The 24,811-nt window shown below is 35.3% G+C and overlaps 2 protein-coding genes across 2 annotated transcripts in view; both read right to left on the bottom strand.

The window, feature by feature from the left end:
• Cpr73D (Cuticular protein 73D) overlaps positions 1 to 24,811 on the bottom strand; it is a 185,350-nt gene that overhangs the window by 13,361 nt on the left and 147,178 nt on the right. The gene's annotated exons all lie outside the window — the stretch shown is intronic.
• LOC142234143 (uncharacterized) lies at positions 3,275 to 4,540 on the bottom strand. Its single transcript, XM_075305225.1, has 2 exons — positions 4,404 to 4,540; positions 3,275 to 4,307 (listed from the first exon to the last, which is right to left on the bottom strand). The coding sequence occupies exons 1-2, from the start codon at positions 4,404 to 4,406 to the stop codon at positions 3,369 to 3,371; spliced, it is 942 nt and encodes a 313-aa protein (XP_075161340.1). The 5' UTR covers positions 4,407 to 4,540; the 3' UTR covers positions 3,275 to 3,368.

The raw sequence follows: 24,811 nt of genomic DNA, 5'->3' as shown, positions 1-24,811 counted from the left end.
TCAAAATGCTTCCAAACATATAATATGTCCACATAAAACAAACATATTAATGTTTCGGCAGTATGCAATAATATATGTGCTTCCTGCAAAATATGTTTGGAACATATGTTAAAGAAGCGATTTTTTTTGAGGGTGCACCACTATAAAAATATATTTTTAATGCTTCCAAATATCGATTTCAATTTTATTCCTTTTTTCAATTTTATTTTAAGGCGATATAGATATATCCGACTGTATGTAGACTTTACATATTTCAGATTTGACTTCCTAAGCGATTGGGTTGGGTAAGTCTGGTTTTGCCAAAGGTCTAACATTTCGTAGGATTTGCTAGAATTTGGGATCCCAATTTATTGAGGGCATACAAGCCCCCAAATACATTCGATTTGACTAAAATTTTAATCGTAAGTTTATTTTGGGGCTGCAAAATCAAATTAGTGATTTCATGTTGATATCGGTTAATTATACCCTGCGCCACACTGTGGAACAGGGTATTATAAGTTAGTGCATATGTTTGTAACACCCAGAAGGAGACGAGATAGACACATGGTGTCTTTGGCAATAATGCTCAGGGTGGGTCCCTGAGTCGATATAACCATGTCCGTCCGTCCGTCCGTCCGTCTGTCTGTGAACACATTTTTGTGATCAAAGTCTATGTCGCAATTTAAGTCCAATCGCCTTCAAATTTGGCACATGTTCCTGATTTGGGTCAGAATAGAACCCTATTGATTTTGGAAGAAATCGACTCAGATTTAGATATAGCTCCCATATATATATTTTGCCCGATATGGACTTATATGGCCCAAGAAGCCAGATTTTTGACGGAATTTGGTTGAAATTTTGCACTAGGAGTACAATTAGTAGTATAGTCAAGTGTTTGAAATCGGTTCAGATTTAGATATAGCTCCCATATATATCTTTCGCCCGATATGGACTAATATGGTCCTACAAGCCAAAGTTTTGGCCCAATTTGGTTGAAATTTTGCATAGGGAGTAGACTTAGCATTGTAGCTATGCGTGCCAAATTTGGTTGAAATCGATTCAGATTTAGATATAGGTCCCATATATATCTTTCGCCCGATATGCACTTATATGGACCCAGAAGCCAGAGTTTTATCCCGATTAGCTTGAAATTTTGCACAAGTCATGTGTGCCAAATTTGATTGAAATCGGTTCAGATTTAGATATAGCTTCCATATATATTTTTCGCCCGATATGGACTTATATGGCTCCAGAAGCCAGAGTTTTGGCCCAATTTGGTTGAAATTTTGCACTAGGAGTACAATTAGTAATATAGTCATGTGTGCCAAATTTCATTGAAATCGGTTCAGATTTAGATATAGCTCCCATATATATGTTTTTCTGATTTCGACCAAAATGGTCAAAATACCAACATTTTCCTTGTTAAATCGCCACTGCTTAGTCGAAAAGTTGTAAAAATGACTCTAATTTTCCTAAACTTCTAATACATATATATCGAGCGATAAATCATAAATAAACTTTTGCGAAGTTTCCTTAAGATTGCTTCAGATTTAAATGTTTCCCATATTTTTTACTAAAATTGTGTTCCACCCTAGTGCATTAGCCAACTTAAATTTTGAGTCTATAGATTTTGTAAAAGTCTATCAAATTCTGTCTACATCGAGTGATATTTAAATGTATTTATTTGGGACAAACCTTTATATATAGCACCCAACACATTTGACGGGTGTGATATGGTATCGAAAATTTAGATCTTCAAAGTGGTGCAGGGTATAATATAGTCGGCCCCGCCCGACTTTAGACTTTCCTTACAGGTTTTTTATATATATTAGGTTAGGTAGAAGCCCGATGTATCAGGCTCACTTAGACTATTCAGTCCATTGTGATACCACAGTGGTGAACTTTTTTATATAAAACCCATATATACTGATACCAGGATTTTGTTTTTTTTTTTTTTAATCCTGGGAGCATAATTATTTGTTTACAAATGTTGTATTTTATTAATACATATGCTGAATATTGCACCCAGAGAAGGAATGTGATCACCTTAAACATGTTTTAAGATCAAAATTTTATTTTTGGATGGTGAACATGCAACATGTTTGTCAAAATCATGTTATGTTCTCAAAAATTATGTATCTGATTTCGGAAATCATGTACATGATTGCCATGTTGACCGTTCAAAATAACATTTTGCTCTTGAAACATGTTTGGGGTGATCACATTCTTTCTCTGCGTATATGTCCCTATTATGCCCGGCCTCTATATACACTGAAAAAAATACTAAATTTTAGGATGCGAATGTTCCAAAATATTAAGGACAAATTTCTTTAAAATAATGAAATTTTAATTGAAATAAAGTTTATAATCTTTGCTTCAAATTTTTTTTCCATTAAATTTACAAATTTTGTAAATTTTGCGTCCTTCCGTTAAAGTCGCATGTCTTTGAACTAGGGCTAATTTTCCTTAAAGTCAAGAAACACATTTTTGATTTAAAGGAATTGTCCTTAAGTTAACTGAAATATTGAAACTTTAGATTTAAGATAAAAACGCTTCAAATATAGGCTAAGACTTATTTTGACGATTTAACGTCGTTGGTTTAAAGTTTTTTTGGAATTGAGAAAACATTTTTTACTTTGCAGTATCCGTTATAATTTGGATTTTTAAACTGGCATTTGTTTGCACGTGAGAACCTTTATTAATAAACCGCGAAAAGAGAATGAAAATTTGATAAATGAGATCTGTATCCTAATTTTAATTTTATTGGTCCTAGATTTAAAGCCAGATGGGTCGCTAAAAACTTTCTTTATTTTAAAGAAGGCGCATCTTTAGCTCGGAATCAATACAAAAATCCTTAAGGGAAGGTCAAAATCTTTGGATCCAAGTAATTTTTTTTTCGAGTGTAGACATGATTTAATTTATCGAATATAGGTGTAGCCTTCAACACACAATTACAAATAGAGTGTTATCAAAATGGGATTTAGCTACATTACCCCGAGTCGAGGCTGATGAAAAATGCTGGAGTCGGAATTGGTTGTTATTGGCGCAAAAGTAAGATTTGTTTTTGATATACTTTCCGAGGGAGGATCCAAAAACATCAAGTATCGATCATCAATATCGATGCAGACACAGATCATATATTTAGGTACCATCCGATTCTGGCATATATGACATTGCAACGTTCAAACGATTGTTCTGAGTTATCACGCAGCCACGGTACTTTAACCATTTCTTATACGTGATATTTTCTTTTACAATATTTTCCAAATATGACAATTAATAAAGAGACTACGAATTTCTTTTTATAAAAACTTTAAGCACATTTTTATTTTTTTTTTTTAATATTTTAAAAACTATACTAATAAAATCGTTTATTTAAATCATTTCATTTAGAAACGTTGACGATAGGCACGACGGCGGATAGCCTTGTAACGGTAGCCATCATCACCCAAAGAGCCAGTTGCTGGTGGAAGATAAGTGCTAGCGGGGGCAGCAGCTGGAGCTGGGTGGTAGGCAGGAGCAGGTGCATGGTGTTGAACTGGTGCTGGGGCATGGTGGACTGGAGCAGGGGCATGGTAAACGGGAGCTGGGGCGTGGTGAACTGGAGCAGGAGCGTGGTGAACTGGAGCAGGGGCGTGGTGAACTGGAGCAGGGGCGTGGTGCACTGGAGCAGCTGCAGGAGCATGATATTGAACTGGAGCTGGAGCGTGGTGAACTGGGGCAGGGGCTTCATGGTGAACTGGAGCTGGTGGGATGTATGTGTTAACAGGAGCTTGAACTGGAGCAGGAGCATGGTGGACGGGAGCAGGGGCATGGTGAACTGGAGCAGGGGCATGATGGACTGGAGCAGGGGCGTGGTGAACTGGAGCTGGGGCATGATGAACTGGAGCAGGGGCATGATGAACTGGAGCAGGTGAATGGTGAACTGGAGCAGCTGCGGGAGCATGATATTGAACTGGAGCTGGAGCGTGGTGAACTGGGGCAGGGGCTTCATGATGGACTGGAGCAGGTGGAATGTATGTATTCACTGGAGCTTGAACAGGTGCTGGGGCATGATGATGAACTGGAGCTGGGGCATGGTGATGAACTGGGGCTGGAGCATGGTGTTGGACTGGAGCTGGGGCATGGTGATGATGTTCAACGGGAGCAGCGTGATGCACAGCTTGAGGAGCAGAATGATGTTGAACTGGTGCTGGAGCAGAATAATGAACTGGGGCTGGTGCAGCTGCAGGTGGAATGTAAGTATTTTGTGGTTGCTCTACAGGAGCAGAGTAGTCATATTGAGCGCTAACGCCAGCCACCAAGGCCAAAGCCAAAATAAGGAATTTCTGTAAAAATAACACCAAACATTAGTTACCCCTCTTCTTCATTCATATTCCTTCAAGGTCAAAGGACAGTGTCGGTAGAATTTTGTATACACTTACCATCTTTTATGGATTGTTAACACCGGGAGATAAAACCGAAATAACACAAGTCTCTGGTGGTCATTTTGATATTTATACTGAAATTTATTACGATTCTCTTTAGTGGTTAACAGGTCTAAGACAAAACCTAGGAAGTTGTTGTCTTCTCCACTTCTTCTTTGTCATATCTACAGCTGACTAAATTATCATAGAACTAATGTAGCCTCAGTATTTTCTCCACATTATGGATGCTGCGATGTCTAAGTTAATGCCCCACGATGTTCATCTTGTGTTCACAATCCACGAAATCATTTCTTCTTTAGATCTATCTCTAGAACAGAACATGATATGATGGGGTCATCATAAAAACGTCGATAGACAGGTTATTATTATATTTGTATTATTGCTGGCGCGTGCGTTTTAAAATCTAACTGAGACGCCTTATCAACAGTAGTGATGATTATAATGTAGCGATGGATTTTTTTTTTGTTGATGGATGTATTTTTATGTAAATTTTTGGAACCAATAAAAATGTAATCCAAAACAAGTTGTTGGTGCCTAAATGACTAGGCTCAACGATAAGGAAATGTTCCATGTTATTCTATATATTTGCATAAATAGCACTATGCTTGACGCATATTCGTTTATTCTTACAGATTACTTTTATGATCTGAGAACTCGTAGGTTTGGAAACAACTATGAAAAAAATATTGTAGGTAAGATGAATATTTTCCCACACAAGGAACCTGAAAAGAGATATATATAGGATATTATCGAATATCCCTTTGTCTTCACTTAATGACCTTGTCATTGATTGATTGATTTTCCATATCCGTACAACAAGTTTGACCTTATATTATGTAGTGTATATAATGTTATTACATAAAATGCGTCACAAAAAAAAACTTAATATTAAGAATATGTTGTAAAATTATATAAACATGTATACAAGACTTGAGTTTTAAATAATTTTGAAATAAAGATAAAAAATTTATTGCATCAAAGTAGAGTGCTTTTTCAGTCTGTTCTTAAATTGTTGGTGATTACTGATATTTCTTAAGTGCGTAGGTAGATTATTCCACAGTCGAGTTGTGTAAACAAGATATATCAGATACCATATATCGGATCATTGGGGGAATGCTGATTTTTGATCGAGATGAACGAGAAAAATGTAATATTTGAAATATATGATTAGGTTCAGTTGAATGATTTGATTACTGCATGTAGCAAGATTATGGAAAGAAACTTAAGAATTAACAGTGACCGGAGGCATTGAATTGAGATCGATTGTATTGCGAGATATTACCAAACACTTCGTCTTTTTTGAGTTAAGCATTAGACTCATAAGACTTCTATTTATGTGGTTCACACAGTCCCTAATACTCGTAGTGTCACAAGAAAAACATAATTGAACGTCGTCAGCGTAAATATGAACATCACAACCAACAAACTTCGACTATATCATTAATATAGAGCGAGAAGAGTAAGGGACCTAGTACAGAACCCTGCGGTACTCCTCTACTTAGGCTCATGGGTTGCGAGTACTTCTCATTAGCCAACACCACTTGAGATCTTCCTGTTAAATAGGAAGATAAAAGTGAGCAGGCTGCTAAATCAAACCTGAAATATCGCATCAGCTTCGTCAATAGTACGTTGTGACACACATTGTCAATATTTAGCTTTGGAGTGATCCAAAAGCAACAAAAAACACAATTTATTCTGGTCGATAGTCTTTCTTATGCCCTCAACCACATCAACAAGTACCGTCGTGCAAGTGCGACAAGTTCGAAATCCCGATTGTCTATCAGTCAACAGATTATTCCGCATGATAAAATCATTCATCTGCTTGAACTTAATATTGTGTAATGTCTTCGACAAAAAAGACAGAAGGGCTATAGGTCTGTATTCACCCTTACTTTTGAGAATAGGAATTATCTCCGCAATTTCCCATCTCTTAGTATATGCAGAAGTCATTAAACCATGATTACAACGTGCGTAATATATGGTAAAATGTAGGGTAGAATGATTTTCAAGAACCGAGGATCTATGTTATCCAAACCTCTAGCTTCTGACTTTATGCTAAGTAATGATTGTAGTGTCCCTACGGGAAATGGAACAACCACAGGACCGGTACAGTACTAGTCCCTGGTGTGTATGGACCAGTCCCAGTTCTGGTCAAAATGTGTGGAAGGGACCGGTCACTTTAACATGGGTTTGTCATTGATGGGGTAAATTTACACTTTAGGACACGTCTTGGACTCATTCCAAAGGACACGTCCTGGGACAATTTAGCAGGAGCACTCCACAGGTCCTTAGGACCCACACTCGGTCAAACTCTTAGAAAACTGTTTCAGTTTGGACATCCGAATCGCATTCGAACATTTGAAATATGTCGAACAATAGGTTATTATTTCACCAAATGTGTAGATCCAAAAAGATTTTAATATCAAGCGAGTACGGAAGTCAATAAATTACACCTATTTAAAAATTGCAACTAACTGGAGCATCGGTACCAGTTCTGTGATGGGTCCGTCACACATTGGGGTTTTTGATACCAAAAATGGGAATTAATTGAAAAATGAAATTTAGGAGAACCGAAAAAATTTTTATAGTCGGTAAAAGTACACAAAATTCCACATCACTAGCGCAAAAATTGTGTCTTTGACAAGTACCGTTGTGTCACTATATGTGTTTGAAGTTGGAGTTATTTTACGTTTTCCTTGCGTACGATATAAATGTAAATTATTGGAGTCTTAAAAATTAGTTTTGAGTGTTTTCTAAAGCGATAATTAAAAAAATAATAATGGAACCTTCATCCTCAGGTTAATAAGATTATTTTTGTGTTTTTTATTTTTATATTTGACTTGTGTTATTATATGAAATTTAGTTTCGCTCGTAAGTCTTTAAATTAGAGGATTTCGAGAAATATGTCGACAAATAGTTGTGAATAAAGCCAAATTAAGTAAAAAAGTTTATTTTTTCTAAAACAATAAACTCTTTTGAAAGCATAGATGAAAAAGTTGTCTGCACTTTTTTGCACATTTCGAAATTAAATGGAAATACATTTTTCAACCCCTGGTACTATATGTCCCCAACTGTTCACAAATATTTATTACTTGGAGCAGAAATAATTAACCACGCTTTACTTCCAATTGGACAGTTGTCGGAAGAAGCGCAAGAAGCTAGAAACAAAGATTTTAAAAATTTTAGAGAGCATTTTTTGCGAAAATGTTCTATGAAAAAGTCAAATGAAGAGTTATTTAAAAGACTGTTAATTAACATACTTCGGATCCAGTTATATCAGAAATGAGAAATTAAAAGAGAAGAAACCCCACAATTTGCCTATGAAAGCAATTCAAATGTTGATATTTGAGTCAAATCTTGATGGTGATCAAAATGCCAGTGTCGATGATAATGATACATATACACGCAAAGAAAAAAAACGTTTGGAAAACGTGTACCGAAAACGTTTTTCTTTTGTTAGAGTTTTTTGAATTGCTTCGAAAATTTTAAACTTTTATCACCAAAAAAATTCGTTTGTTACAAAGTTTTTATTTTTTCAATAAAAAAACTTATTTTTGAAACAACAACAGAGTCCATTTCGTTTATATCAAACACTCTTCTTTTCTGACTTTTGGTCTTTAATAAAACCCATTTTACAGTTCAAAATTTAATATAGTACAATGTAATGTTGAACATTTTTTTCGGAATCTTCGGAACATATGTAGAATGTATGTAAAAAAAAAAAAAAAAAAAACTTTGGTCGAAGCAGGGATCGAACCCACGACCCTTGGCATGAGAGTCAGACGTAGCAACCACTGCTCCACGGTGCCAAACTAAATGTTTGTTTCTGTTAAATAAACTTTGTTTATTCGGTTCGTGGGCGCCGCAAGCTATGCTATATAAATATAACTTATATGGATATTTATCTCTTGATGACCATAACAGGTACATAGCTCAGTGGTTAGTGTGTTGGCTTACAAAGTGCATGGTCCGCGGTTCGATTCTCCGTCCAGGCGAAAGGTAAAAAAATTTTAAAAATTTATAAAATCGTATAATTTCTTCTACATTGTTTGTATTACAGAAAAAGGTGCTAAGAACTAAAAATCTTCGTGGAAGTGAGAAAGATGTGAGGGAAAATGCAATTAGCCAGAAAATTTTTTTTTTGAGTTAGTCTTTATGAAATTGTTTTTACATCCTGGAAAAGAATAAACGTTTATCACAAAAAGTATATACTTTTCTTCCAAATACACTTCCTTACAGCGAAAAGCAAATGAGAAACGAACTTTGTTTGTCTAAAATTTCGTTTGGGAGGAAAGAATTATTTTTTTGCGTGTAGTAATTTTCTGACGATGATGATAATAATTGTTAAGAATCAGATCAAAAAGCAGATATTCATGCTCTTTTTTTTTGTTGCAAATTAACTAATGGAAAACAAATAAAATGTGGACTAAAAAATATTTAAAATTTGATTGGTTTTATGTCTTTTAGTGAATTTGGCCGAAAAAAGTTAAAACTATAAACAGGGAAAGCTACTTCGAATTAATTCCCACTTTTGACATCAAAAACCCCACTGTGCGTCAGTGGCAATTTGCACCAATTTCCCGTAGGGGTGTCATTCTCGGATACACAATAGAAGGTAAAACTATTATCAAAGGATGTGAAATCCTTACTACCCTGAAAGTCTGAACGTACGCAAGGAATATCAATATCCAGAAATCTCCTATTCATTTCATCAGGGTCTTCACTATATTTGTCCGTTCTTACCTTCCCAATATCCATATTTCGCATTTGGCGCCATTTTTGTTGTCTGGTTATAGCGAAGCTAAATTTTTCGCTAAAGTAGCGGCACTTCGCATCCTTCACTAATTTGACGACACCACGTCTAAGCTTCTTAAATTCCTCATGTAATCTCAATGTTTTAAAACGTTTCCATCTCCTGTAAGCTTCTTCCCTTTTACCAATGGCAGTCTGTATTGTCTGATTAAACCAGAGTTGTTGACTTGGGCACAAGACCTTAGTTTTGAGTGGCACATTTTTCTCATATAATTTTGTCAATTGATGTTCCTTATCGTCTATACTTTGCATATAGAAAATATCATTCCACGATATTCCAAAAACACTTCTTAGGAATTCAGAGTGATTTAAACTTCTAAAATCTCTATATGTTATTATGTCATTCAATTGCTCCACAGAGTAATTATAAGCCAAAAAAATAATGTCGTGCTTTAAAAAAAGATACGAGGATAACTCGCCATAACAGATACAATTATTTGGATGGGTCAAAAGACATAAATCAAGTAGAGTGTTCGAGGTATTGACATAGGGAGTAGCTACTGTTTCATTGACCGAGTACAGACCCAATGTATTCAACTCATTAATCAAATTTCTCTCTTCTAAAAGGTTTGAATTGAAGTCACCTGTAATAATTATTTCCTGGAATGGTAAAGATATTGGCCTGAGAACATTAAATAATGGGTCAATGTCAACTCGTTTGTTTGGGCTATAAACAGCACCTTCATTAATAAGAGTACGATAGTTTACTCCAAAATATTTGTAAGAGCAGATCGGGCATTTCGAAAACTATATTGATAAGAGATGACATCTTCTACTAAGAAATTGCTTCTAGATTTGAATATAGGAATAATAGATGTAAGTTTTCATAGATTCGGTATAAAATCTAACCTAATGACATATTAACAATTTTGGTAAGAAGGATTTAAGGCACAATATTTTAAAATATTCTCTGCAATACCATATGGACCTAGCTTATATTTGAAATAAATTTAGTTAATTTTAAAGAGATATTCTGAATTGCAGTCTAGAGGTAAGTCAGAGTATGAAGATTAAAAAAGCTAGCAAATATATTGATTTGTGCCAGCATAGTGTATTGGGGGATTTTTTTAATTTTGCTCTTGGGCATAATTAATTCGTAATAACAAAAGCTTTTAATTATGAGTTTATTGTTTCAAATTTATCAAATTCTCTGCCATAATTTCAAAAGAATTAATTAAAACAGGAGTTCCATTTGCATGCGATACTAGAAAGGTAATGAACAAGCAAAATGATGACCATACATTTTATAGTAACATCTGAACTTACTGAACTTTTGCCTAATTCAATTCGTGAGAAGCATATCAAGAAGTGTGAGCATAAAAAACTATTGGGCTTTTCAAGATTCGTTTATTGATGACATATTTATGTGTATGCAAATCAACGAAAATAAATCGAACGTCATCCGTTTATAATGAATGAGAAATTGATTGGCTAATAGTTGAGACTTTATTTGCAAAATCCAAATTTTAATGGTTCATCGACATCTGCACCTTGATACAATCTTTACTAAAGCTATAGTCGGTTTCACGAGATTGTGCAATGAATGGGAATAACGAATTATTGTATGTCTACCTATAGTGTGTATATGGAGCAACTGCACTTTACTCGCACCTCACCAAATCGCTTGAATTTCAAGTATGTTATGTAGTTTGGTGTTCTGATTAAAACAAAGTAAAAATTTTGGCCCGGAAGTACCCGGGTCTTGAGAAATAACCTCGTATAACTCATTCAAAATTTTGTTATATCTCAATTTGAATCAACTTGTCGTTGTAAAGCTGATCTCAAGTGCTATTAACCACAAAAAACTTTACGTACGTATCTACTAAAGTTTATGAGATATAACAACAAATTTAAAATTTTGACCCTAATTTTATGATAAATTGTATGTAACATAAAAGTCCTTCGATTATGACCTATACTTTTTCCACTTCCATATTAAAGAACATCTTGTGTTCTTTCATTTGACGTTTAACTCGTAACTATAGATAAAGTTTTAGCTAAGTTATCCAGGTTTTATTCCAAATATATACAAAAAACAAGTATATACAGCACTAAGTTCGGCTGGGCCGAATCTTAAATACCCACCGCCATGAACCAAATATCAGGGTTTCCTTTGAAATTTCAGGAGGGCTTGAGGACTTGAGGACACTTCCTGAAGATAAATTTAAAGATTTCACCTATGAGGACTATATCAGATTCTGGATTTATAAGAACCATTTTTGTTTGAGTTTTAGACGAATCATTAACATCTCTTGTGAGTGTGCAAGAAAATTATAAAATAACGTCTTGATTTGAAATCTTAAATCTGTAGAAGTGAAATCTGTAGAAGTAAAACATTGAGTTTCAAGCATTTTTCATGATCAGTGCGCCTTCTACATCCTCAAGAAGTGAAGTCGGTCTATATGGAGGCATTACCAAATGGACCGATAAAAACTTAATCCGATACACGTTTTTGTGAGCCTAAAATACCAAAATATTTACAATTTAAGGCAAATCAGATAAAAACTACGGTTTCTAAAAACCCAAGGAGTTAAATCGGGAGATCGTTCTTATGGGGGCTATACTAAAATATGGACCGATACTCACCATTTTCGGCACACCTCTTTATGACCCGAAAATACCTCTAGATTTCCAATTTCAGGCAAATAGGATAAAAACTTCGGATTCTAGAAGCTCAAGAAGTAAAATCGGGAAATCGGTCTATATGGGGGCTATACCAAAATATGGACCGATACTCACCATTTTCGGCACACCTCTTTATGGTCATAAAATACCTCTAGATTTCAAATTTCAGGCAAATCGGATAAAAACTACGATTTCTATAAGCCCAAGACCCCAAAGTGGGAGGTCGGTTTATATGGGGACTATATCAAAACCTGGACCGATATAGCCCATCTTCGAACTTGACCTGCCTGCAGACAAAAGACGAGTTTGTGCAAAATTTCAGCACGATTGCTTCATTATTGAAGACTGTAGCGTGATTACAACAGACAGACAGACAGACAGACAGACGGACAGACGGACATCGTTATATCGTCTTAGAATTTCTCCCTGATCAAGAATATATATACTTTATATAGTCGGAAATCGATATTTCGAAGTGTTACAAACGGAATGACAAACTTATTATACCCCCGTCACCATTCTATGGTGGTGGGTATAACAAGTGAGTAAAGTAGAAAGTCTGACGGGGCCGACTATATCATACCCTAAACCACCCCTACTGAATTAGTGAACATAAGCATTTGTGGGGTATCATCCATTATTAAAAAAGAGGAAATCGGTCAATTAGTTGTGGGTAATAAATCCAAATTTCTGCAAATAGGGCAATAGATTTATGTAAGAGCTACATGTAAGTCTAAATACGATCAGCTAGTACATCAAAATTTGAAATTTGAATAACATAGGTTAATAAAAAAAAGTGTATTATGGCCAAATATGACAAAATCGAGCGATGCATATATATGGGACCTATATCTAAATCTGAACCAATTTGTATAATATTTTGCAGGTATGATTGATACCACAGAAGGTCACTTTGTGTAAAATTTGAGTACGATCAGTTAATAAATGAGGCCCCTATGGTCAAAAATAAGGTTATTAGGGGCAAATTTTTCAAAATCGGGCGATAAATATATATGGGAGCTATATCTAAATTTGAACCGATTTCGATGAAATTTTGCACATACAGTTAGTGCTATAGAAGATTACATTTAGCCAACCTTGGTTACGAACGGTTGATAAATAAGGGTTTTACGGCCAAATTTGGCAAAATCGGGCGATACATATATATGGGAGCTATATCTAAATCTGAACCGATTTCGATGAAATTTCCAACATACAGTTAGAGCTATAGAAGATTACATTTAGCCAACTTTGAGTACGATCGGTTGATAAATAAGGTTTTACGGCCAAATTTTGTAAAATCGGGCGATACATATATGGGAGCTATATCTAAATCTGAACCGATTTCGATGAAATTGCGCACATACAATTAGAGGTATAGAAGATTATATTTAGCCAACTTTGAGCACTATCGGTTGATAAATAAGGGTTTTACGGCCACATTTTGTAAAATCGGGCGATACATATATATGGGAGCTATATCTAAATCTGAACCGATTTCGATTATTTTTGGAACATATTGTCAGTACCATAAAAGATTAGAGTAAGAGTTTTAGTAAGATCGCTTAATAAATAAGGTTTTTATGGCCAAATTTGGGAAAATCGGGCGATACATATATATGGGAGCTATGTCTACATTTGATCCGATTTCTTCCAAATTCAGTAGCGTTCGTCCTTGTTCCGAAAAAACTCCCTGTACCAAATTTCATCAAAATCGGTTAATAATTGCGACCGGAATCCTGTGAACAACAAATACATGGACAGACGGACAGACGGACGGACACCAAGCGCTAGGTGTATAAATATAGATTGTTGGCCCGTTGAGAATCTTATGTACTTGTTGTTGGCAATTATTTGTGTAACACTGGAAGCGATACCAGCGTGATGAGGTCCCGTGGGACCTACAATAAAAAAAAGGATGGTAGAGAGGTTATCCCTACGATATTTTTCGATCATTTACTGTAGGTGGACTCTTCTATAATGCACAAATTGCATATATAAACATTTGGTTGTAAATATAGAGTTTTATTTAATTTTTAATAGGATACAGATAATGTTAAAATTTTTGATTAGTATACTAGTGGCCCTGATGTTTGACGCAGGCGTGGTACCTATAAGTATCCTTATACGTACCAAGCAACAATATATTGTTTTTGTAGTTGAATGTTCTTAACAAACTGGATTTTTGAAGGAAAAACAATACGATTTTTTTAGTGGCGTTCGTTTTGCTCGCAGTATTATGTGCACAGTGGTTGTTTCAAACTTGGTCCAAATTGAAGCTCATCTTGCCAAATTCCAGGAGCCGATAGGTCTGGAAAATGTATAGAAATATAAAAACTTATTTCGACCACGATTTCCATGAAGTTCAAATAACTTTTTTTGCACTTTTACTCTCACTATATTGGATATATCAACGGAAGACATAAAATTATGTACTACCAAGCAACGAAAGCAATGGAAACTTCAAAAATGACAAATTCTTCCAAATAACGGTATTTTCTGAAAGGATGTTAGTGTTATTAATTGTTCCAAATACGAAAATCGCAATATCTTTACACTGCTTTTTAAACTGTGCTAAAACCACTAATGTAATTAGTAATAGGTCCCGTTGGACCTCATCACGCAGATTCGCACTAAACTTTTTCAAATACCTATAAAAACCGATTTAATGATTCAATCACATAAAAATTTAAAGTTTTCAACTTAAAACACTTCAGTACAAGAAGTCATAAACCATCAAGCTGAAATTCATATAAAAGATAAAGTTATGTATGAATAAAAATCAAAAAGGTCCAGCGGGACCTCATCACGCGCAGAAGGGTTAACTTATTTTGCAGCAACCGTATATGTCAATGTTGGACAGAGTCCAAAGTGGGCTAACGCAAAAGTAGTGACATGGGTGGACGGCCTTCTTCCGCGGTTTGAGCCTTTCTCCTATGGATAGAGTCCAAAGTGGGCTAATGCGAGGGTAAAGTGGTATGGGGTTTGAGACTTTCTCCTATGGACAGGATCCAAAGTGGGCTAACGCGAAAGTAGTGACATGGGTGGTCGGCCTGCGGCCGGTGTTTGAGACTTTCTCCTATGGACAGAGTCCAAAGTGGTGACATGGGTGGCCGGCCTTCGTAGCATTGACATATATGGTTGCATTAAAATTAGTAAATAACACAAATAAACGCCCACAACATAGTATATAATTTTCTCATACTTGAAATTCGAGCGATTTAGCGAGGTGCCAGTAAAGTGCAGTTAACTTGTTTATGGTTTTGAAAACCTTCTAGATTTAAAATTTCAGGCAATTGGGTAAAACCTACGGTTTCAAGAACTAAAATCGTGATATCGGTATATATGGGGGTTATAGCAAACCATAGACCGATACACGGTTTCTAGAAACCCAGAAGTAAAATCGGGAGATCGGTCTATGGGGGCTATACCAAAATGTGGACCGATACTCATCATTTTCGCCACACCTATTTGTGGTCATAAAATATCTCTAGATTTCCAATTTCAGGCAAATCGGAAAAAAACTACGGTTTCTATAGGACCAGGAAGTAAAATCTGGAGATTGGTATATAAGGGGGCTGTACCAAACCATGGACCGATAGTCCTAAAATACCTCTCGATTTCTAATTTCAGGCAAATCGGATAGAAAATAAGGTTCCTCGAAGCCCAAGAAATAAAATCGGGAGATCGGTCTATATGGGGGCTATATCAAAACCTGGACCGCTATAGCCCATCTTCGAACTTGACCTGCCTGAAAACAAAAAACAAATCTGTGCCAAATTGCAGGACGACAGCGCCATTATTGAAAGCTGTAGCATGATTACAACATACAGACAGACGGACTGACTGACATTTTTATATATCGTCTTAGAATTTCTCCATGATCAAGAAAATATATACTTTATATTGTCGGAAATTGATATTTCGATATCTTATAAACGGAATGACAAACTTATTATACCCCCATCACCATTATATGGAGGGGGGTATAATGATTTTGAAGTCTTAAATAATAAAATGAATTGTCAATGGAATAAATGTGTCAGCTGCCACACGGACGGAAAAAAAGTTTTTGTTTCATAGGTTTCGGTGTAAAAATTATGGAAAACATATTATTTTTAATGTTCATAAACTATATAAGATGTTTGTGACATATATGTGAATACATGTGACATGACATATATGTGAATACATATTATGTCTGGGAAATCTCATTTTCTTAAATATAATGTATCTGGATGCAACCATATATTATTTTAGAAATGTCGTACAAACATATATATGTTTAGAAATGTAAGATAGAGAGAGAGAAAAAAAAATACTGGTAGCAACGATGATAGATAACGAAAGACATCATCAAAGGCAGTGAGAGAAACAAATGTGAGCACCCAGAGCTATACTTGAGAGACATATTTTGTTGTGTATAAATATGATTGCATTCATTTTGGTATGTGTTTGGCAAATGAACGAGGCACCCCAAAGTTTGAAATGTTTATGTCAAAATATTATAGAACTTAAAAAAAAGGAATTATCTATTTGAGGCATAAAAAAATACACACTTAGGGTGAAACATAATATGTTTGAACAGTGCAAACAATTTTTTCTGAAAAAATATATACATCAATATGTTTGGGAGTATATGTTACACAGGCGATTTGTTTGGTTTGGTTTATAAATGATAGCAACCTGAAGTTGGTTGCAATACAAACCAGTCACACTGTAAAGCTTTCATATATAAACCAATCCCCCATATTTAATTTCGTTATTTGGAGGGTACATAAGATTCGGTCTGGCAGAACTTTCGGCTGTATATACAAATCGATTGTATTTATTCACCACAGTCACACTTTTGCTTTATGCGAGTTCACCACAAAGTATAACATAATGGTAACCAGTTTTGATTTCGTATAACTCGTCTATTGACTGATTTGCAAATTTAATTCTATTTTCCCAGCCAGTTGGTGGATACCTTCCTTAAGCCTAAAATCAATTAATATTAATTTGGATTTTGAAATGATTCAGAAAAGAAATAGATCTTTAAACATACCAACCTCTTGATGTTGTGACCTTAACCTTTGTCGTAGATCACGTGTAAGTTATAATTTAGGCCACACATTGGATAAAATTAAAAATAGCTTCTCAGCATTTTGGCAACGTAATGCGAACTCGCTATATTTTAATATTAATGGCCAATTAATCCAATGTCATAGCTACTGCAAAAAACCACTTGGTGGTTGGTTGCATTTCATCCATCGAATCAAATGGTGAGATATACAAATTATGTTTATATTGCTCGCTTTGATCATAGCAACGAGGACGAAGATCATGGAGAAAGAGAATAATAACAGCGCATAAATATGGATTGGCATTTGCAGACGAAATTTAACGAAGACCCATGCAACAGGTCAAATGCAAAATATTCAACGAAGAAGTTCCATAACCAAGTCAATCGAGCCACTAACATGGGCGTTACTGAATTCAATTTGAATTGAAAATTAAACTCAAAACATAAGTGCAGATGATATAATATCGCCGTTTTAGGTATATAAAGATCGACCATAGCAAACTAAAGCCATCACACCTAGTGCAGCAGTTCTCCATCGCCCATCAAAGCAATCAAGAGAATAACCACACCCAACAAAATGGTAAGATTTTTATTCAAAAGATTTGACAGCTTATGAGACTATTTCTTCTTATATTTTAGAAATTCCTTATTTTGTCATTGGCTTTGGTGGCCGGAGTTGTTGCTGATGTCTCCGAATTGACTGGCTACAATTATCATGAGCCAGCTCATGTTGATCACCATCATGGCGGTCATCATGGTCATGATGGACATTTTGCCGGTGCTAGTGGTGCTTATGGCGGATCAAGTGGTGGTGGCTTTGTTGCACAAACTCCATCGAACAGTTATCTTCCCGCAGCTGCTCCAGCTCCAGTGCACGACTTTGCTCCTTCTGCTGCTCCTGTTGATACTTTTGTCCCCTCACAGGCTCCAGCATTCGCCCCAGCCCCAGCTGCAGCTCCATCATTCGCTCCAGCCCCTGCCCCAGTATTCGCTCCAGCACCAGCTCCAATAAGCTCTTTCGCTCCCCAAGCTGCCCCATCCAGCTCTTATCTTCCTCCCGCATCCGGTCATAGCTATAGTGGTGCTTCATCTGGTGGATTCAGTGGTAGCTCATCTGGTGCTTTCAGTGGTTCCTCTGCTGGTGGTTTCTCAAGCTCTTCTGCTGGTGGTTTCAGTGCTCCAGCCCCTGCCCCAGCTCCCGCTTTTGCACCAGCCCCAACTCCTGTGTTCGCTCCAGCCCCAGCACCTGTTTTCGCCCCAGCTCCTGCTCCAGTGAGCTCATTCGCACCCCAAGCCGCTCCAGCTCCCTCAAGCACCTATCTTCCTCCAGCTTCTGGTCATAGTTATGGTGGTGCTTCGTCTGGTGGATTCAGTGGTAGCTCATCTGGTGCTTTCAGTGGTTCCTCCGCTGGTGGTTTCTCAAGTTCTTCTGCTGGTGGTTTCAGTGCTCCAGCCCCAGCTCCCGCCCCAGTTACCTCATTCGCTCCTCAAGCTGTATCTACCCCATCAAGCTCATATCTTCCTCCATCTTCTGGTCATAGCCATAGCTTTGGTGGCTCGTCTTCAAGCGGTTTCAGTGGATCTTCTTCTGGTGCCTTCAGCGGTTCTTCTGCTGGCGGCTTCTCTAGCTCTTCGACTGGTGGATTTATTGGTGGTTCCGCTGGTGCTGTATCTGCTCCTTCCAGTACATACCTCCCTTCTTCTTCAGGTGCTAGTTTCGGTGGTGCTTCATCTGGTGCTAGCTACGGTGGTTCTTCATCTGGAGCTAGTTTCGGAGGTTCATCGTCTGGTGCTAGCTTTGGTGGTTCCTCTTCCGGCGGCTTTTCCAGTTCAGCTGTGTCTGGTGGATTTGCTGAATCTGCTGGTACAACTAGTTACGGTGATGACGGTTACCATTACAAGACCGTACGCCGCGTCATCGTCCGTCACCGTTACTAAACAATGTAACTAATTTTGTTTTTTTTTTTTTTGAGAGTGTGTATTGCATTTTTCATTGTATTGTTAGTACCCAAAGAATTTTAAATATAAGTTTTTACGAATTTTAACTTGCTTGACTCATTGAAATTACTGGGGATACTAAGATTTTCTGATAAGAAAGAAAGACATCTTAGCAAATCTGTATTGAAGGGTGTTGTTCTACAACTAAACATAATGAAATAAAGGCTGGCGGGTATTATAACTTTGCCACAGAATTTTTTGCAAGAGCATGTAGAATTTATGACAAAATATAGTATCTAACATTGTATTTGCTTTTGAAGATTTTTTTGATTAATTAGGTGAATAGCGTTGCATGTTTTTGTATATCCTCTATATAGACCGATCTCCTAATTTGACTTCTTGAGGGAATGGAAGGTGCTTGAAATATGAAATTTTGAATTATTTGAAGTCCATAAATAACTGTGCTAAATTTGGTTTATATGGGTCCATGTTTTGATATGGAACCTCTTTATATACTGATCTGCCGATATGACTTCTTGAAGGCATGGAAGCATCGATTTTCTTTTTATTTGGTCCAAAATTGCAATTCTAATGTAGAATCCAAATAGACCGATGTTCATATTTATCTTCTTGAGGGCAGCGAGTTTCGGTCCCTTTGGAAGCCACCATGGTGGAATGGTTAGCATGCCACATTTGTATACACAGAGTCATGGGTTCAATTCCAATATCAACGAAACACCAAAAAGTTTTTCATCAATGGTGGCGAAATTTCTAAACCGTAGTATGTAACCCCGTTCGGACTCGGCTACATAAAGGATGCCAATTGTCATTGCGTTAAATATAGAAAAGCTCACCACTTGTGGTATCAACATAGTCAGCATAGAATAAATAAGCCTAAAATTACCAAGTCTAACCTAACTTCTGGCAGGCATGGAAGCAGCGATTTTCGTCTTATTTGGACGAAATGGTAGGGTAGGGTACCACCATTTTTATCAGATTTGCTGGAGATGACATATCTGGGGACCTCACCAAAGAACTACACGCAAAAAACAATTTTTCCTCCCAAACGAAATTTTACGTAGTTGTTATTGTCATCAATAGATAATTATCGTTATAAGTTATATATATATAGCACAGTTTGCGGCGCCCAAGAGCCGATTAAACAAATTTTATTTAACAGGAACATACATTTAGTTGGAGCAGTGGTTGGTACTTCCGCCTTGCATACCAAGGGTCCTGGGTTCGATCCCTGCTTCGACCAAACAGCAAACAGTTATTTTACATATATTCCAGATATGTTCGGAAGATTCAACATTACATACTATTATATTAATTTTTTACAATGAAACTGTAAAATGTGTCTTATTAAAGACTTAAAGTCAGAAAAGAACAGTGCTTGATATGGAAATGGACTGTGTCGTTGGTTCAAAAATATTTTTTTTATTGAAAAAATAAAAATTTTGTTACAATCGAATTTTTTGGCGATAAATGTTTAAAATTTTCGAAGAAATTCAAAAAACTCTAACAAAAGAAAAACTTTTTCGGTACACGTTTTCCAAACGTTTTTTTTTGCGTGTAAGCTATATTAATACATAGGACTCTGTTTGAATATGTCCCCCATCATAAGAATTCAATGGCCTCTATGGGGAGGACGTATCCCCAAGAAGAATGTTTGCATAGTGGTTATAACCTTTTTTTGTAAATAATTCAGAAAAACTTTTGTACAAACGAAGTTTTCTTTCTTTGCTCTAAAATTTCATTTCCGAGAAAACAAATTAATTTTTTCGTTTTGTTGGTTTATTAAAAACGAATTGTTTTGTTATGTTGAATTGTGAACCTATAACTTCATTTTATTAATTTTTAGCTCGGGGGAGTGTAGCCTTCCCCAACCAAAAAAGTTGTCTACACTAAAAAAAGTTTACTTGGAGGCAAATATGTTGGCCTCCTCTTAAGGATTCTGGTATTGATGCCAAATTAAATACATTTTTTGGGAAGCTTTACGTACGAAAAATACTGTTTCCTATATGTTTCGGTCTAAAAGTTACTCAAATTGTTAGCACATTATTTTCAAGTGCAAGTATATAATGTTCAAAAATGTTTGAAACATATCTTAATATGATAGAACATATTTTCGTAATTTTTAATATTTTCAATTTTTTTATTTTTTTTTTAACAAAAATAAATGTTAAATCTTGTGCAAAAAAATAATTAAATTTCCGACTTGTTCCAAGTTATTTCCTGCAATTAATTTTTATTTATATTTATTTATTTATTGTCATTATTTGCACATTTACAATATTTTTATATTTTTAATTACAAAACTAATTGATACAAGTAACTTTTTAAATACACGCAAAAAAATAATTCTTTCCTCCCAAACGAAATTTTAGACAAACAAAGTTCGTTTCTCATTTGCTTTTCGCTGTAAGGAAGTGTATTTGGAAGAAAAGTATATACTTTTTGTGATAAACGTTTATTCTTTTCCAGGATGTAAAAACAATTCCATAAAGTCTAACTCAAAAAAAAACATTGTTTTCTTGCTAATTGCATTTTCCCTCACATCCACGAGGTTTTTTAGTTCTTAACACCTTTTGCTGTAATACCAACAATGTAGAAGAAATTATACGATTTTATAAATTTTTAAAATTTTTTTTACCTTTCGCCTGGACGGAGAAACGAACCGCGGCCCATGCACTTTGTAAGCCAACACACTAACCACTGAGCTATGTATCTGTTATGGTCATCAATAGATAAATATCCATATAAGTTATATTTATATAGCATAGCTTGCGGCGCCCACGAACCGAATAAACAAAGTTTTTTGACAGAAACAAACATTTAGTTTGGCACCGTGGAGCAGTAGTTGCTACGTCCGACTTGCATGCCAAGGGTCGTGGGTTCGATCCCTGCTTCGACCAAAGTTTTTTTTGTTTTTTTTTTACATATATTCCAGATATGTTCGGAAGATTCCGAAAAAATGTTCAACATTACATTGTACTATATTGCAATTTGAACTGTAAAATGTGTCTTATTAAAGACCTAAAGTCAGAAAAGAACAGTGTTTGATATAAACGAAATGGACTGTGTTGTTGTTACAAAAATAACTTTTTCTATTGAAAAAATAAAAATTTTGTAACAAACGAATTTTTGTGGTGATAAAAGTTTAAATTTTTCGAAGCAATTCAAAAAACTCTAACAAAAGAAAAACGTTTTCGGTACACGTTTTCCAAACGTTTTTTTTTCTTTGTGTGTAGATTCGGAAAACTAAGTCAATTAAAAAATGTGATGAAAAATCTTTTAATTGTTAACTAAAAATTTATATCAAACAATCAATTTTTTAATCAAACTAAGTCAGTTAAAAAAGGTAATTGAAAATAGTTACGTTTTTTATTAAAAAGTTTTGTAATCGACATCAATTAAATTTTTAATTTATTCAATTAAAAAACAAGAAAGTAAAGTCTAAAGTTGGGCGGGGCCGACTATATTATACCCTTCATCCCTATGTAGGCCAACATTTGTGTTACCATCTCAACTACTTCACATTTGCTGGAAGCTATATAAAGGAGACAAGTTTTTTACTTCTACAAAATCTCTAGAATTAAAATTTAAATCGGCTAACGCTTTCCAGTTAATTGGAGGAAACTTCCATTGAAAATGGGTCTAAAATGTGTAACAGTCTACCATATTTCCCCAACTCTGGTGCACGTATATATGGGAGCTATATATAATTTGAACAGATTTTGACTAAATTTGATATGTATAGTTAGAATAATAATTCTGCTATCTATTCGAAATTTCACGCAAATGGGAGTATAACCTTGCCCCCCCTGGTCATATGAGTGCAAATCGGACGGAAGATATATATGGGAGCCATATCTAAATCTGAACCGATTGCAACCAAATTTGGCACAATTACCGATACTACTAAACGTACTACTTGTGCGAAATTTCGGACGAAAGATATATATGGGAGCTATATCCAAATCTGAATCGATTTTGACCATATTTGGCACATACAATAATATCGTTAAAAGTACCGCTTGTGCAAATTTTGAAGTAAGTCAGGGCAAAACTCCATATAAGTCCAAATCGGGCGAAAGATATATATGTGAGCTATATCTAAATCTGAACCGATTTTAACAAAATTTGACACACTTAACGATACTAATAAACGTACTCCTTGTGCAAAATTTGAAGCAAATCACGGCAAAACTCTCGTTTTTGTGGCCATATAAGTTAAATCGGACGAAAGATATATATGGGAGCTATATCTAAATTTGAACCGATTTCAATCAAATTTACCAAGCATTGGTAGAATGTCAATTCTACCCTCTGTGCAAAATTTCACGAAGATCGGTAGTAAACTTTGCCCTCTGTGGTCATATGAGTCTAAATCGGACGAAAGATATATATGGGAGCTATATCTAAATCTGAACCGATTTGGCTGATATTTTGAAAGATTTTCGAGATTTATAAAATATTTGGATATACGGTATTTCAAGAAAATCGGTTGATAAACACGCTAACTATGGCCAAATCGGGGATAAATATATATGGCAGCTATATCTAAATCTGAACCGATTTTTTCCAAAACCAATAGCGATTGTCTCTGTCCCAAGAAACGACCTTATGCCAAATTTGAGGATGATCGTACTTAAATTGCGAGCTGTACTTTGTGCACAAAATTACATATACAGACAGACGGACGGACATCGCTAAATCGACTCAGAATTTAATTCTAAGCCGATCGGTATACTAAAAGATGGGTCTATGACCACTATTTCTTGGCGTTACATACAAATGCACAAACTTATTATACCCTGTACCACAGTAGTGGTGAAGGGTATAATTAATTGGAATTTGTTTAATTTTTTATCAAATATTTTTTGTATGTCCAAATCAAACTGAGATTGGTGCTATCATTTTCATGATTGAAGATATTTCAATTAAAAAATTAACTGTATCGATTAATTTCGTAATTGAAGCTGAAAAAATTTTGTGTGTGTAAGTAAAACGGTTTTTTGTTTTAATAATAGAAAAAACTTTAAAGCAAATATGTAAAATTTTCATAACAAGTCTTGGCCTATATTTAAAGCTTTTTATCTTTAATCCAAAGATTAAATAAATAAAACGATTTAAAGATTATTGCATTAAATTAAAATGTATTTCTTTACTTTAAGAAAAATAATTCCCTCCTCTTTTCAAGAATAGCCTCGGTTGGTTGGTGGCCCAAATTAAAAAATGACGGAAGGATTTCTACGCGAAATTTAAATTTACAAGTCTAATTATATTTTGGCAACAGTACTTGGTCCAGCCGGAATTTTTAATGATCTTCAGTATTTATTATTCACAACAAATTAATTAAATGCAGTGGCGAAATATTGCCACTGAACTAATCAAAATGAACACAGTGGTCAAAGAACTTTTATATTTAAGAAACACAAAGAAAAAACACAAACTTCACTATTGCATTAAGAAGCACCGGCATCAAGTGATGGCCCTCAAAACTACTTAACAGAAAATTAATGATGCAAAAGATGTTATCCATCAAAAACATTTGGGTAAATATAACTGAATTATTTCAACAAACTAAGTGTTATTGGAATGAATTTAAATTTTGAGCTCAATTCAAATTCTCAATGCACTATCTGAAATTCGAGACATATAAATGCAAATTGTCACCATGAAAGGCTATCATATGGTCTTCAACAGTTCTTTATAGTTTATCGATCAGACATTGCTAAAATGGTAAGTTAAAGATGACTTGATTTTATTGCAAAAAATCTCAATTTAACTTTCTTGCAAATTTTTCTTAACCACTCAGAAGCTCCTTATAGTGTGTTTGGCGATTGTGGCCGGAGTTATGTCGGATGTATCGGAATTGACAGGTTATGAATATCTTGCTCCATTTGTGAACGGAGAAAGTTTCGATGGTGATGTAAGCAATGGATTTCATGGATCTAGT

Source organism: Haematobia irritans, chromosome 4 (genome assembly GCF_050003625.1).
Source record: "Haematobia irritans isolate KBUSLIRL chromosome 4, ASM5000362v1, whole genome shotgun sequence".
Taxonomy (NCBI): Eukaryota; Metazoa; Arthropoda; class Insecta; order Diptera; family Muscidae; genus Haematobia; species Haematobia irritans.
The sequence above is the reverse complement of the archived record's forward strand: the minus strand, read 5'-3'. Positions and strand labels throughout refer to the sequence as shown.